The sequence below is a fragment of the Columba livia genome, chromosome 26, assembly GCF_036013475.1.
Source record: "Columba livia isolate bColLiv1 breed racing homer chromosome 26, bColLiv1.pat.W.v2, whole genome shotgun sequence".
NCBI lineage: Eukaryota > Metazoa > Chordata > Aves > Columbiformes > Columbidae > Columba > Columba livia.
In genome coordinates, this window is record NC_088627.1 from 5,867,098 (window position 1) to 5,882,579 (window position 15,482).

General features: G+C 46.0%; 1 protein-coding gene across 2 annotated transcripts; it reads right to left on the reverse strand.

Moving 5' to 3' along the window:
* Positions 1 to 428: 428 nt before the first annotated feature.
* On the reverse strand, positions 429 to 10,906 carry ZMPSTE24 (zinc metallopeptidase STE24). 2 transcript variants are annotated; one of them, XM_065041586.1, is made up of 11 exons: positions 10,737 to 10,872; positions 8,784 to 8,930; positions 8,608 to 8,690; positions 6,867 to 6,953; positions 6,386 to 6,502; positions 4,077 to 4,229; positions 3,397 to 3,538; positions 2,647 to 2,807; positions 2,227 to 2,331; positions 2,005 to 2,148; positions 429 to 1,871 (listed from the first exon to the last, which is right to left on the reverse strand). In XM_065041586.1, the coding sequence occupies exons 3-11, from the start codon at positions 8,686 to 8,688 to the stop codon at positions 1,647 to 1,649; spliced, it is 1,215 nt and encodes a 404-aa protein (XP_064897658.1). In that variant the 5' UTR covers positions 8,689 to 8,690; positions 8,784 to 8,930; positions 10,737 to 10,872; the 3' UTR covers positions 429 to 1,646. The 2 variants fall into 2 exon arrangements, with proteins under 2 accessions (XP_064897658.1, XP_064897657.1); XM_065041585.1 differs by lacking the exon at positions 8,608 to 8,690 and having other exon boundaries at positions 10,737 to 10,906.
* Between the last annotated feature and the right edge of the window lie 4,576 nt (positions 10,907 to 15,482).

Here is a 15,482-nt window from a genome sequence, read left to right on the forward strand (position 1 = left end):
GACGCGGAGCTGACGCGTTCCAGGCGTCTTCACAGGCAGAAGGTCAACAAGGCTCGTGCTGAGAAGCGACTGGAGGAAACTGGAACCAGCGCTGAACCTTTCGATGATGAAACCCAGCTGGGAGAACTGCAGACACCAACCCCCAACAGTGACAGGCAGTTCCAAAACCAACACTATCTTCACCTGCAACACAAGGAGTTTCAAGTATTTCGTGCTTCCTTCATTATTATACTCTCCTTTTGTTTGTGTTGTAGTAGCCACAAAAATAACTATTGAGTCTGTTTTAACCATGTGTCTTGCCCATTAGGTTTCTCAGAGCACATTTAACATGTTTTCCATAGGTTTACATCAACCAACATCTCAAACTCGAAACCTGACATATTAATTAACTCTTCTGAATTGACAGATTCGAGTTAACACTAGTTTGGTTTTTTTTTTAAGGGCCATTTATTAAATGTGGTTAGAATGACAAATATTTGTAAAACTGCCACCTAATTCCATATCTGTAGCTTAACTTCATATTCACCAGGGTATAAATACAATTAGAATAAGGCATACAAAGGACTTCCAGCAACATCTTGTGTCTTGTTGCACCTGAGACATCATGCCCATCATCTTTAAGGCATTTTTCCCTGTCACCAGAAAAGCAAATTTAATCTGACAGTAACTTACTCTGACATCTGGAAGAATGAGAATTCGCTTCGACGTCTCTTTGTGCAGAGCCAGCAGAACTTTTTAATTTACTGCAGATATAAAAATCTCATTTTTACATGAAGTATGTGCATTCAGTTCAGAACATTTCTATGGCACATACACACTTGTATTACAGCAAAAGTACATTTAATTCCACCTTTCATAAAAAAAGTCTGAAATAATCAATGCAGAAGCCATTTCCACAACTATTTCGTTTGCCCTTCACTAATATATATGAACAAACTGTGTCTTGGGCTGGTTATATCAGAGCAATGATGAGGAATATTTTCTAAGTATCCAGCTATTTCAGCTGGATTCGTATTAATGGAAGGAGGACAAACCCCCTCTGAATGAAAGTTTGGCTCTGATTCACTGTCTGAGCAACCAGACACTTCCACATACGCCAAAAATGTAGCCAAGGAGGTTTTATTAAGTAGCTTTTTCAATGACGACAGACACGAATCCAGGAGAAAGGCCTGTACTTGCATTCAGCTTTTTGAAAACACAAAACCAGGGACTGGCGAGTACAAATGTTGTTCTACAGGAAATCACGTCGCTCAAACCCTCTTCGTTGTGAAGAAGGTTGAGACGGGGAAGCGTCACAACGCGGAGGACGGGAAAAGGATCAAAAGCAAACTGAAGAAATAGGTGCTTTGAAGGCTGTACTTTCGTTTTCCTCCCTTTTCAAGTCTATACTATGATATGGAGATAAAAGCCAGTGCATGTGTGTGGGGAAGGTCCTTACCCGGTACGTTTTCTAAATTAAGTTCCACAGTTTTGTTTCTGTTAAAAAAGAAAAAAAGGTAATTGATAATTTAATTCAGGATTCTCAGCTCTGTGGTGCTGTTACCATCACACTTAACTGGCATTACCCCTTTTAAAAAAGAAATTTAAAAGCAGCTCTGGACTTTGCTCTGAAGATGGAAGCGCTACCGGTGAATCAACGACTCCCATCACTCCTGTTTCGCGTCTTTCAAGGCCTGAAGTCTCTCCAGGAGGGGCGGATGGGAGTAATGCCACATGGAAAAGATCCAGTCAGAGACAGGGAATCCTAAATTATCTTTGTTTAGCTTGATCAAAGCAGAATACAGGTCTTTAGCCTTCCCAAGCTCTTTGGCGAATGCGTCTGCTTGGAACTCGAATCGTCGGCTTAATACAGTCAAACAAAAGGAGAGAACCTGCGGACAGAAACGTATTCAAAATTATTTTACGATTCAACTGCCTGTACGTCCCTTACAATATCAGTAAATATGACTCTATCTCCCTTCCCACTTTTTTTAAATAGTATGATACGTCTTGAAAATAATTTACCTCGTTGTAAGGTGAAAAAATGAACTGGAAAATAATCATCAAGCCTATCAGGGTGGGCTGAGTATCATAGAACCCAAATGCAGCAAAGAGTTCCTTCCGACCAATTAACACAGCAAACAAGAAGAAGCAGAGGAAGGAATTCATCTAGAGAAGGGAAACAACGTTATTGACGAAGATAAAAACATTATGGAGTAAACAGACCAGCAGTTTATCACAACTCACCTGGCTAATGATGATGTTTTTGACAGTGTGACCCAGTTTCCAGTGACCCAATTCGTGACCAAGCACAGCCAGAACTTCTTCATTTTTACATCCCTGTTTCTTATTCTGAGGCAATAACGAAGCAGAAGTAGCATCAGGCATGAATGAATGCAACTGAAGACGTTTCTTACCAATTAGTTTGTTTTTTCCTGGGTTGTTCCCCCCAACCAGTGGGTTTCTACGTCTCTTTGGTGCCATCTGCACCACTCACGGAGCTCCAGAAATTCCAGTTAGGAGCTCAGGGACACTTTGGTGTTGAAATCTTTAGGATTTGGCTTTTAGCAACTCGCTCAGGATCTTTGATACATTGAGCAAACACAAGAGAATATCTCACCAATGAGTTCATGTAAATAACACAATGAAAAAGCAAGAAAAACTCACTTTGGTTTTAGACTTTGTCTCTTCATTCTCACCATCTTCTCCTTCTGCTGGCTCTTTATTCAACGCAGAATAATCTTCCAGAAGGGTGTCGAAGAGAACTATCCGCTTATTCTTGAAGAATCCATAAAAATAAGCATTGCTATGAGAAGAACGCTTGGAACCTGATGGGGAAAATTGACATTAAAGACCATGATCTGAATAATCACAGGCAACAGATCCTTCCAAAGCACAGAACATAGAACAGATCCTTCCAAAGCAATTCTTAAGGTCCCCAAACGAACAATTCTTTCAATGTGCCGGCAAAGATGATTCAAAAGAGATATGGATGGAGAAGTTGGCAACAGGTAAGCAGAAGATGAACTAGAGATATCAAGCAGTTCCTCAAAATTATGTTGGTTTGTGTTGTGGTTTAACCCCAGCTGGCAACCAAGGACCACGCAGCCACTCGTTCACTGCTCCCCACCAATGGGATGGGATTGCTCTGGTTTTTGCAGCAAAAGATAAAGATACTTCAAGTTGAAGGTATTTGTATGAGCTGCATGAACTCCTTAGGACCCAAAAATATCCGTTTTTCCCTCAGAAGCCAACCCGCAGTGTGGTAATGGGAACCTTCAGCAATTTATTACAATATTTAGACAATATTATAATAGCTGAGGAATATAAACAACAGCCCTAGTACAGCACCCACAATCAAAGCTCAAAAGCCACAAATTCAAAATGACAAAGTCTTTTTATTAAAAACCATCCCACCTTCAACAACATACACCTTGGTCAATGGGAAGTCGATGCTCTTGGCCATGGTTTCAATTTGTTGCTTGAGCTCTCCCTCGGGAAGCGGGATGAATTTATCAAATAAAGGTGCAATATAGTCTGCGTAGATTGTAACGAGCACCTGCAAACACATACAGATATTAAATACAGATATTCTTTTAAAGAAAAGATGGCAAAAATAAAAGTCGTCAACGACTGGGCTAAAGGAAGCTATGGAAAACATTCTTCACTTTCAGAAAATCCTGTCTTTTCTTTCAATCCTGAAACTACCAGTTCTTTTAAAATTTTAGCTTAATCCTTCTATCAAAACTCAGTCTTTAAAGCCTTTAAGACTAAAGACTTAAAAATATGAGCCAGATATCACATGAGACACTAATATTTCCCCCATTTTGCAAGCCACAAGACTGCACTAGATGGACGGAGCAGTAGCTCAAATGCTGAATGATGACTTAAGAAAGAAAAAGAACAATTCTTTAAGAAGCACTGATCAGAATCTGCACGAAATGTTCTTGACCAAAGCACATTCTGCCTTGGCAGTTGAACTTGTGCCCTTTCGATATCTAAGAAAAAGCAAAACCCATCAACACATAGGGCTGGATTTCCGGCATCTATTCTAAAGCGTCTTGAATTTGGAGAAAACCCAATTTTCTCATACTCACCAAGGAAACAACTAATGTGAAGAGCCAGGCGTAGATAAAGAAATAGTCTCCTCCTATTTTAATAATGTAAAGCAGAAGGGACGTCACTGGCAACAGGATACACTGAGTGACAATAAACTTCTTGATGGCGTCCTTAAGAAAGAACCCCAGTGTCTGCAAAGAAAGGGGACGGGTGTATTTTCAGTGTAAATATCGATGTGCCGCGGCGGTTCATGAACTGAGCCCTTCAGCGGATGTGCAGAAACAAAATAAGATGAATCCCAAACCAGCAAGACCGACGTGATTGAAATCGGGGCCTGTTAACAAAAGGTGGAAGAAGCTTTTTCACCAGGTCTCCTGGGAGCTGTGGCTCCACATCCATATGGACCCCAAGCCAAATCGGATGCACTTTTCCTTGGTAAGATCTGACCCAAACTCTTATTTTATGTTCACATATACACTTCATTAAAGGAAGAAATAAAAGTTTAAGCATATCTGTCCCTTAATTCCTTTACCAGTCTGTATCCTCGACATTACAGGATTTTTAGAGCAAAGGAAACTCTTCAGGAAGCGTAGCTACCGTAAAGTATTTCGTCTTTAAACAGCTGCCTCCATTCATCTTAACTTTTAGTTACCACTAAGCTGATTGTCTCAACTGGAAATATAAAGAAGTCATATTAAAGACCTTCAGATATATATTGGGCGTTTTACTCCAAGCCTCCACTGACAAGCAGTTACTACTCAGGTAAGTGACTTAGGTTTTAAAATTAGCATAACTTTAATAGCTCTTTCACAATCTAGGAGCAGAGCTCTAAAATCCAACGGCGTCTCATCTTTGACCACCTCCTTCCCGCTTTCTACAGCAGATATGACTTCAAGACAAATCTTGGTTTTCAACAAGCTGCTCTGGTGGAAGAACGAGTCCACCTGAAGACTGAGAACCACCGCTAGAAATTCCAAACCCTGGGCCAGTACCAGGTGTGAATTTGGCTCGTTCACAAAAGGACCCAGCCCGCTAGTCTGAAATAAAAGACGGAGACTTGACTCTGTTCTAAGACACGTGGTACCTCAAAGTTTGCATGGGAGCGGGACTCAGCCTCCGGTTCTTGGCATGAGGACGAGCGCAGTGAAATAAACCTCATAAAAGATGCCACACAGGTGGCTCAATCAAGCACTGAATGCTCACAGGAGTCAGTGCCAAGTCTTCCTTTTTGTATCTGATGAGGCGCAATGACCGAAGCACCCAGAGAGCTCTGCCCCACAGGGAAAATGTTCAGAGGCTACACCCAGAATCCTCCTTCCCCTCTGAAGCGCGCAGAGAAACCACGTGGATTCTGCAAGCTCTTGAAAGACACTTTCAAAGAAGCTCAAGCTGCTAAGTTAAGTGTTTGACCCTCTGCATAGAGATAGGACTTGATCAAGGCCTGATCAAATCAAGCTCTCCATCCATCTGCTCCAATTCTAGCGCTTTACAATCTCAATACTGTCAGTCATCGGATTCTTGTGTCTCAGAAATAGAGCTTGCAGATCTGGCACCAAGAAGGGAAGGAGATCTCCAGGACCACGGCTCAGAGCCGCCTGGGATATGAACGGCCACGTGCACCTTCATTCTGACAAGTATTTACTTGCTGGTGAGAGAAAAAAGTGATTGTTGGAAGGGACACCTGTGTTTTTAGAAGCACGGGGTTTTTTTTATAAGACTAGAGAGCTAACCAGAGTATAAAAGAAGGAGTTCTGAGTTGGCTACAAGGCTTATGACTAGCACAATCTTCAGATTTGCTTTCCAAAGACTGGAGCAGAATCAAAATGTTCACCACTAAATAACTGACGTGAGCCAAAATACTAGGGGCTGGGTTGGGAGCTACGTGCTTCTCTTTTAAATGTGATTGAGAGAGGGTACAAACTGCATCAGTGCTTCTTCTCCTCATTTATTGTCTTGCTTGTTTTATAAGAAGGAATAAGAAATATCAGTTTAAAAATATACCAGGAATATAACCAGTTTCGAAACAAACTGATTCTGCTTCTTTGGGTCGAGCTAAGTCTTCCTGCCTCCATAAAAACTGTAAGATGAAACTGTAGACTGGGTCCAAAAGCAGAAAACAAGTCTTATGATCTGGCATGAAATGGCCAATGTGTCCCAGATTGAGGTTCCTCTCCCAAAAGGAAAATGTGATCTCAATGATACTGGAACAGGTTAAACTAAGGTGGTGAGAGACATTCAGAGAGCCAGGGCTGATGTTGAGTGAGTACACGAGTACAAAAAAAGAGCTGAATTCTCTATTTTAATTAAGGCTGATACATTAGGTCAGTGTAAGCGTGATCTACGATACCTGTTGATTGAAGCCGTGTTTCTCTTCTATGATAAACGTGTTATACAAACTCCATGGGAGACCGGTCACCGCACTGAAGAGCGTCGCGAGCAGCAGAAATACCAACGACTGAACGATCTAAACAACCACAAAAATAAATCTCAAACTTCTTACCCTTTTACTGTGCAGGAAGATCACGTTTAGGTTTAGTAAAAAGACAACACGCAAAGTAAAAGCCCCTAAAACCCTTTGACTCAAGTAGTTTTGACCCTCATATGTTTTTAACAAACAGCGCTATTTTAATTAGTTGGCTAATTTAAAAGTCATATGCTGTTATCAGTTCTCAGGCTCACGCAATCGTTCTGTTCACCAGAAAATTCTTTTTACTCTATTGTACCTGTAGCTGAATCTCACTTCAAGTAAATGCAAGCTTAAAATTAAAAATTATTATCATGATATAGCTCATGGACCAAATCTTCACTAAAATGTCAAGACTCCTTACCTCATATTCTGGTCCAAACCCAGCACGACCAGAGATCCGACCAGAGAGATTCCAGAGAAAAGGAATTCCCCCGCAGAGGAGAATCATCTTGAAAACAAAACCACAGAGGCAACATGAAACAGATTTGTCTTATTCTGCTGAAATGTCAGCGTGATAACGACCTGCCGAGGTGAATAAGGGAAGTTTTTACTTCGCTCGGCTGGAATCTGATGATCCCAGGATGAATTCTGAGCAAGACACAGCTCAGCGTCACAGAACGGAGCAATAACTCCTCATCACATACACATGAAGAAAGAGCTGCACGTGGCCTAAACATCAGGATAGACTGGATAGACTGGAAAAATGGGCCCATTCCAATGGGCTGAAGTTCAACAAGGCCAAGTGCTGGGTGCTGCACTTTGGCCACAACAACCCCCTGCAGCGCTCCAGGCTGGGTGCAGAGTGGCTGGAGAGCAGTCAGACAGAAAGGGACCTGGGGGACTAATGGACAGGAAGCTCAACATGAGCCAACAGTGTGCCCAGGTGGCCAAGAAGGCCAATGGTGTCCTGTCCTGTATCCAAACTGGTGTGGTCAGCAGGACAAGGGCAGTGATCCTTCCCCTGTGCTCTGCATTGGGGAGGCCACACCTGGAGTGTTGTGTTCAGTTCTGGGCCCCTCAGGTCAGGAAAGAGATTGAAGTGCTGGAGCGGGTCCAGAGAAGAGCAACAAGACTGGGGAAGGGACTGGAACACAAGCCCTATGGGGAGAGGCTGAGGGAGCTGGGCTTGTTTAGTCTGGAGAAGAGGAGGCTTAGAGCTGAGCTCAGCACTCTCTAGAACTACCTGAAGGGCAGTTCTAGCCAGGTGGGGATTGGGCTCTTCTCCAGGCATCAGCAATAGGACAAGGGGCCATGGGCTTCAACTCTGCCAGGGGAAATTGAGGCTGGATATTAGAAAGAAATTCTTTGCAGAGAGTGGTCAGGATTGGAATGGCTGCCCAGGGAGGTGCTGGACTCACCGGCCCTGGAGGGTTTTAAACTGAGCTTGGACATGGCACTTAGTGCCATGATCTAGTAAAGGGACTGGAGTTGGACCAAGGGTTGGACTGGATGATCTCTGAGGTCTTTTCCAACCCAGTTGATTCTGTGATTCTGTGATCAGGGGATTGTGGAACAGAATTGTGGAATCACTTAGGCTGGAAAAGATCTTTAAGGTCACTGAGTCCAATCATTAACCCAACACTATCAAATCCGGCCTAAATCAGGTCTTTAAATGCCACATTTACACATCTTTTAAACCCCTCCAGGGATGGTGACTCCACCACCACACCTCCCTCACATAATTCCAAATGGGACCTGAACGTTTGGCCACAAATTTTGCAACTTTAACATCAAATCCATCATGGAAACTCTACGAAAGTCCAGGAAAATCCTGCAAAGAATGAAGCACCAAGCACCAAGATGTAAAACTTTACCCCAACGAAGAAACCCTGCTGCAAGGGTATCAGGAAGAAAATACAGCTGTAGATGATTTAGCTCTAAGAAAATCTTATATTAATGGAGCCACAAAGAAGAAATGAGATCAGGGAGCAAGCGAAGGTTGTGCTTTTCCTACATGGGCAAAATCACAGAGTGGTTTGGGTTGGAAAGGACCTTTAAAGATCATCTGGTCCAAGCCCTCCGGCAGGCAGGACCACTAACCCGCAGTTGCAGAACAGCTTCATTTTTCAACAGTATTTTGCACTCCTGTTTTCATAACTGACCTTTTTTTGCTCTTCCCGTTCCCACAGGTTTTTCTTTCTACCTTCGACTTCAATTTTATCTAAAAATGAAAGCGGCTGCATCCCTTCGAATACAGAAAAAGGTCCATATTTGCAACAATTTAAAATAATTCTAGTGAAAAGGATCGTATGAATGCAAGAGCAGCTCCGGTACTTACGGTGCCCTCGACCTCGGAATACAGGCCTGACCAAAAGCTGAAGGTGCTTTTGTCCAGCTGGTACAGACGAGATTTTTCAAACGTTTCCGAATCCATGATCTGTCCCAGTTCCTGCGGCACATGTGTCGTCGTTCTGTACACCCGCCTCTGGAAAATTGGAAAAGAAACTTCAAGTCTATATCTGACATTTTGAGATAAAGAACATGTAAAAGCGACACGTAAGGTGATTCCATGGGCCACCATGGAGAGTTGAGACAAACAGACAGAAAAAAGCAACACAAAATAACAAATACTTCAGTTGGAAGAGACCCTCAGGATCATCAAATCCAACCATGACCTATGTGTGAGCTATTTGGACCCTCATTTTTATTTTTCAGGATAACAAGCTGAAATGAAGACATTCAGAGTGATTTACAAATTGGAAGCTGAATACCAATTAAAATAAAAGGCCTTAAAAACATGTCAACCACAGTAACAGACTTCTTTCCATAAAATTAGATGTTTTTTTCATCAGAGTGAACTGGAGCCACTTTAACTTTGATGATCTGCCAAAGAATAAAAAGTGGTTCTGCTTTTCTTTCTACGTTTTCAGACCGTGCTCACGGAGTCTTTGCCACTATAGAGCATCTTCTGGTTTCGGGTGTATTAACTTCCACTTAATGTGTCTGAAATAAAATGTCTTTGAAAATTTTGACATGCATCTATACTAAGAAGTAAGCTGGGAGGAGTGGTGACACTGGAAGCTGTGCTGCCATCAGAGACCTGGACAGGCTGGAGAGCTGGGCGGGGAATAACCTGATGAAATTTAACAAGGGCAAGTGTAGAGTCCTGCATCTGGGCAGGAACAACCCCAGGTTCCAGTATAGGTTGGGAAATTACATATTAGAGAGCAGTGTAGGGGAAAGGGACCTGGGGGTCCTGGGGACAGCAGGGTGACCATGAGCCAGCACTGGTCCCTTGTGGCCAGGAAGCCAATGGTACCTGGGGTGGGTTAGAAGGGAGTGGTCAGTAGGTCAGAGAGGTTCTCCTGCCCCTCTGCTCTGCCCTGGGGAGACCACATCTGGAATATTGTGTCCAGTTGTGGCCCCTCAGTTCCAGCAGGACAGGGAACTGCTGGAGAGAGTCCAGCGCAGCCACCAAGATGCTGGAGGGAGTGGAGCATCTCCCGTGGGAGGAAAGGCTGAGGGAGCTGGGGCTCTTCAGTTTGGAGAAGAGGAGACTAAGGGGGGACCTCATTAATGTTTATAAATATATAAAGGGTGAGTGCCATGAGGATGGAGCCAGGCTCTTCTCGGTGGCAAACAATGATAGGACAAGGGGTAATGGGTTCAAACTGGAACACAGGAGGTTCCGCTTAAATTTGAGAAGAAACTTGTTGGGGTGAGGGTGGCAGAGCCTGGCCCAGGCTGCCCAGGGGGTTGTGGAGTCTCCTTCTGTGCAGACATTCCAACCCGCCTGGACACCTTCCTGTGTAACCTCATCTGGGTGTTCCTGCTCCATGGGGGGATTGCACTGCATGAGCTTTCCAGGGCCCTTCCAATCCCAAACATACTGTGATACTGTGATGTTAGTTATAATTGCTTAGTTGCTTACTGACAATACGTCTATTAATGATTAGTTAAATACAAACTAAGCTCTCTGCTGCTAAACAATGTATTTACTTAATTTTCAGTCTCCCTCTTTTCCAGAAAGATCTAAAACTTGAAAAATATCTCGTTTTGCAGGTGGTCAGAAAGCATTTATCACGCCAATTGGTTCAGGATGGGTGCTTCTTTTATAACTTAACCACAGGCTACATTAACTTAGCGGCTTCTCTGCACTTTCCAGCCCCTCCAGGACCCCCCGGGCGGGTCCTTCCCCCGCAGCCGGGCCTCGAACCGCACACCCCGCCACCGCGACAGGGCCCGGCCCTCCCCGAGCCCCCCGGCCCTGCACAGCCCCCGCTGACCCCACCTGCCGGTGCGCCAGGAACGCCTCCCAGAGGTAGACGGCCCAGGAGAAGAGCAGCACGGAGCAGAAGATGCGCTTCTCGGCCGGCAGCTCTGCCCACAGGTCGCCGGGCAGCGCCATGGCCGCTCCCCGCGCTTCCTTCCGCCCTTCCCGCCGCGGGCAGCGCTGCGGCGCCCCCTGGCGGCCCGGAGGAGCTGCGGAAGGGCGGGGAGCGGGCGGGCGCTTCGCGGCGGTAATGGCGGGCGGTGCGGCCGATGTTCCAGCCAAAGGGCACCGGACTGGGCCGAGTGTGCCCCGGGAAGGGGTTGTGTGGGCAGGGAGCCACCCCGGGGCGGCTCCCGCGGTGGGGGAGCTGCAGCGATGCCCACAAAACAGGATGATGCTGTGCTGGAAAAGCCGTCACACGTGGGGTTAGTGCATCCTGAGGCGCCGCTTCCTCGGCATTCCTCTGTGTTTCTGTGTCCTGCTCTTTCCCTAGTCCGTAGCCTGATGTGATTTAAGCGCTACGTGCACAAGGTGATCACCACCTGGTGACACAAACCTGACGGAACCAGCCAACGCAGCCAACGCGGGGCGTGCGATCGCAACGCGGCGGGACGAGCCTTCTCTGTGCGCCACTTCGGGGAAAAGGGCGCGCGTCCTGCCCCCCTCTGCTGACTGACGGAGGAGCCGAACTGAGGCTGAGGGTCAAAAGGCTTCCCCGCAAACAGACACCACAGAGCTGAGCCGCCCGCTGCCCGAACTCAGGAGTGCTGTGATCCAGCACTAGAAACGCCATCAATCCTCTCCTGATGCTCTGGTGCGAAGATACGGGGACTGATGTTATGGATGTTCCCTTCCCTAGCTATTATATCCACCAGCACTAGAGGAAAGTGTGTTAAATTGTTAACCTGTACTTTAGTTCACTGCAATGTGATGAGATGGTGGAATTTTACCGGAGACTTTGGTATCGTTCATGCTCCAGTAAAACAAACTAAAGGGCGGCCCAGCCCTGGAAATAAGGACTTGGGGGCACAGAGTTGCCCATGGAGGATAAAGGAGATTCTGGGTCAGGCCCTGGAATTCCCAGCATCATCTGGAAAAGAATCACACAAATACAGTTGTGGGAAACTGCAGCGGGTCTGTAGAATCCTTGACAGAAAATACAAGAGTAGAGATCAGCCTTGAGATATTGAGATTTACCCTTGAGAAGGATGGGAGTGAAGGCGTATCCGGAGAGAGGAGAGATGTACCCGTGAGAGAGAAGGGGATAGAAGAATAACATGGGTGATAGAAAAATTAACCAATGAGATGTTAGTGCTGTAACTTGTAACCAATGGTGAAAAGACACATGAACTGGTAGAACTGTATAAAAATGCACTTGTAGCAATAAATGGCATCCATTACTTTCATCTTGAAAGAACTTGGTCCATGTCGTTTGTCCGTCTCAACCGCGACATACAGTCATTTTGCAAAGTCTTGCTATGCTTAGTAATCAGTACTGTGAGCATTAGTGATCAGTCAAACCGTGTTGTACATGAGCATTTGAAGGGTGTAAGAGCCCCTTATAAAACCACATCCAGGGCGCCCCAGTTCGGCTGCGTCACCTCCCAGGCACAGATTAATATTTAGCCTTGTAATTCTATACTTTGCTCCCTGGTGTCTCCTGGGCTGGCCCAGGCCAGTTGCAAATGTTTGTTAAGCCCGAGTTGTGGTTTCCCAGGGCCCGCTCAGAAACCCAACGGGAGCTGTGAGCACAACAGATGGAAACATTTCTTGTGGAAGCTGGCCAGTGCAGAGGGTGCTGAGGAGCAAGAGCTGGACAATGATGTCTCCAACGGGGAAAGACCCGCTCGGGATTGTGTCTGCAGAAGAGGCAGAGGAATGGCTTGGTAGCGAGGGGGAAGAATGGGTTGGGCAAGGGAAAAAACGATACAATTCCCAAGTGAATCTGGTTGGCTCATGTGGGAATAATGAATGAGGAAGAGCGTTGCAAATATGCTCAAGCGACTAGAGAAACACATAAACCACACTAATTGTAGTTTAGCCTCGTGTGCTTCACAAGGAGAACCTCTCTCTGTGTTTAGATAACAGGCCTGTGAAAGAGGCGTGCCGAGGGTTTAGATTGCGGGGTGACAATAAACCATGGCAGGTGTATTGTTAACCTCCTCTCCCCCTTCCCACTCAGCACAGGCGATCGGGAGGGAAAGAAGGACAGAGAGAAGAGAGTTGGAAAATTAACAATGTTTTACTAATGCTACTGATAAAAATAGAGAAAATAATACAAAATATACAAACCCAATGTTGAAAGTCCCGGCAACTGCAGAGCCGGCAACCAAAGTCCTGGACTGGACTCTGCAGCCAACTGGAGCTGGATTCAGCCTGTCACTGGCCTCGGTTCGCAGGGACGACTCGCAAGCTCCTCTGCTAATGTCGCCATAGGGAAAATCCTTGTGATCTCCCACTTTTCTATGAAGTATGACATGAATGGGACAGAATACTTGGTTGGTTAGTTTCAGTTCACTACTTCTCTTGCCCCTCTCGCGGGATGTACATCCAACCTTATAGGTGCAGTGACCTCACATTCCATTGCTGTGTCTACCAAAACGTGTATCTGGCCTTCAGGAAAGCAGTTAGTAAGAAGACTTTAGCTGACAGGGAAATTCACTAAAGGAGAAACTTGTTTTTCACAAAACCAGGACAGCATGGGATCAAAGATCAAAGCAGTGTGGTCAGCTGCACCTACATGAGTCCCCATGTAGAGGTGAAACGAGCAGGCTCATTGATCTTCACCAAGATATTCTGCAGCTCCTGCATCTCCGTTGTGTGACCTCTGCCTCAGGTGCTGTTTCAGAAATCCCTCAGTTAATGAGGCAACGGAAATTAATTTGCTCTTTGTGTTGCGTCTGTGGTTTGTGGTCGTTCCTGTGACCTGCCCGTGTGGGCTCACACAGTCAATAACTTCTGAACTTGACCAAGTGCTTTCTGGCAGCATGTGGTGTGCGCAGGATCCTCACAGAGTGGAGGCCAAAGGAGGAGCAGCACATTGGTGGCTGCAAACTTGACCCAGAGAGTGGCGAGTTTTGGAGCAAGGATGCTCTAGAAAGTGCAGTAAAACTCGATGTCAGCCCACTGATGTCCGGAGGCTTGTGCACGGGAGGGACGCCGAGCTCAGCCACAGCCAGAGGGAGGAGGGGGATCTGCTGCCAGGATGTCGGGGGAGGTGAAATTTCCCTTTGATCAGCACTGGTGGGGCCAAACCTGCAAGAGAGACGTGGAGCTGCTGGAGTGAATCCAGGGAAGGGCCGTGAGATGATGGAGGGACTGGAGTGTTATCTGACAGGGAAAGGCCGAGACTGTTCAGCCTGCAGAAGACACATCAATGTGTGTAAACATCTAATGTGAGAGAACGAAGACAAGGGAGTGAGACTCTTCTCAGTGGAGCCCACAGCAGGACAGGAGGCAAAAAAACATCAAATTCCATCTGAACACAAACCACATTTTTTACCGTGAGGTTCGTTAAACACTGGGACAGGTTGTCCAGAGAGGTTGTGGAAGATATTCCACCTTTGGAGATATTCAAAAGCCATCCAGACACGCTCCTGGGGAACCTGCTCTCGCTGATCCTTCTTGAGTGGCAGGTTGGGGCCAAGGAGATTATTTTGAGAGGCCTCTCTAAACAATTCTGTGACCCTGGGCAACCTATTCTCACAGGTGAACTCCACAAAGATGCCTTACTCCTTCCTTACTTCCACATCAGGTCCAAATCCATCAACATAGCATTAACCGGACCATCGAGGAAGGCACAGTTGGAATTCTGCATCATCTGGGCCCTGTATCATTAATCAGGTTAATTAATCAGATCTTTTAACAGTCCTGAAGATCCAGGGGGTGACCTGGTGTAACCTTGGCAACCCAAAAGGAAACAGGCTGGGGAAAGCCAGGGCAGGGGTATTATTCTGACACAAGCACATCTCACGCTGAAATTGATACGATGCGTTATCCATTCCATTGTCTCTAGTTTCAGATCCTATGGAATCAAAACATCTTTTACATGCTGCATTGTTACCCCACATGCATCTGAACTCCTGCCCTATCTCCAGCTCCCCCTCCACAAAATACTTTTCAACTGCCTCCATCTGATAATATCAGGAAATCTTCCACCAGTCTTTGCTATTCGGATACTTCCTGCTGGTTGCTGCTGCTCAGCAATCCCATCGGCATCCACTGACATCTGCCGTTCTTCCCACTATGGGACAACATGAACTTACAGGCTAGAGCTTCATTACCTTTCCCAAGCGATGCCCTCCTGCTCTCCCCGCCCCCGGTGAAATCGAGAATTTGAGCAGAAGGCCAGCTTGGCTCATTTTTTTTCTAATTTTTTTTGAATCAGCTGCCACTTACTGGAACAATAAACCTGATTTTTACAAAAACAGGTTTTCGCAAATCCACCCAAAAGTCAGTATCAAAATAAACCCTTTAGAACTTTTGCCCGTCATCTCTCTGTACAAGTGCGTACCCAGAGAGAGAGCTGCAAAGGCCGCAGCAGCGCTGAAAAAGGCTTTTGGAAAGTTCCACCGAGTTCAGGCGGGTCGGGAAAGGAAACACCAGCACAGCCGACCCGTGCGGAGGGGAAAGAGCGGAGGGGAAAGCGCGGAGGGGAAAGAGCGGAGGAGAAAGAGCGGAGGGAAAGAGCGGAGGGGAAGAGCGGAGGGGAAAGAGCGGAGGGAAAGAGCGGAGGGGAAAGAGCGGAGGGGAAAGAGCGGAGGA

Coding starts and splice junctions, on each gene's coding strand:
- ZMPSTE24 (XM_065041585.1), bottom strand. CDS start 10,853: ATGGCGCTGCCCGGCGACCTGTGGGCAGAGCTGCCGGCCGAGAAGCGC. Junction 2,808..3,396: donor CAAGGTGTATGTTGTTGAAG/GTGGGATGGTTT, acceptor TTTCCCCATCAG/GTTCCAAGCGTTCTTCTCAT. Junction 1,872..2,004: donor TTTTTTCACCTTACAACGAG/GTAAATTATTTT, acceptor TTCTGTCCGCAG/GTTCTCTCCTTTTGTTTGAC.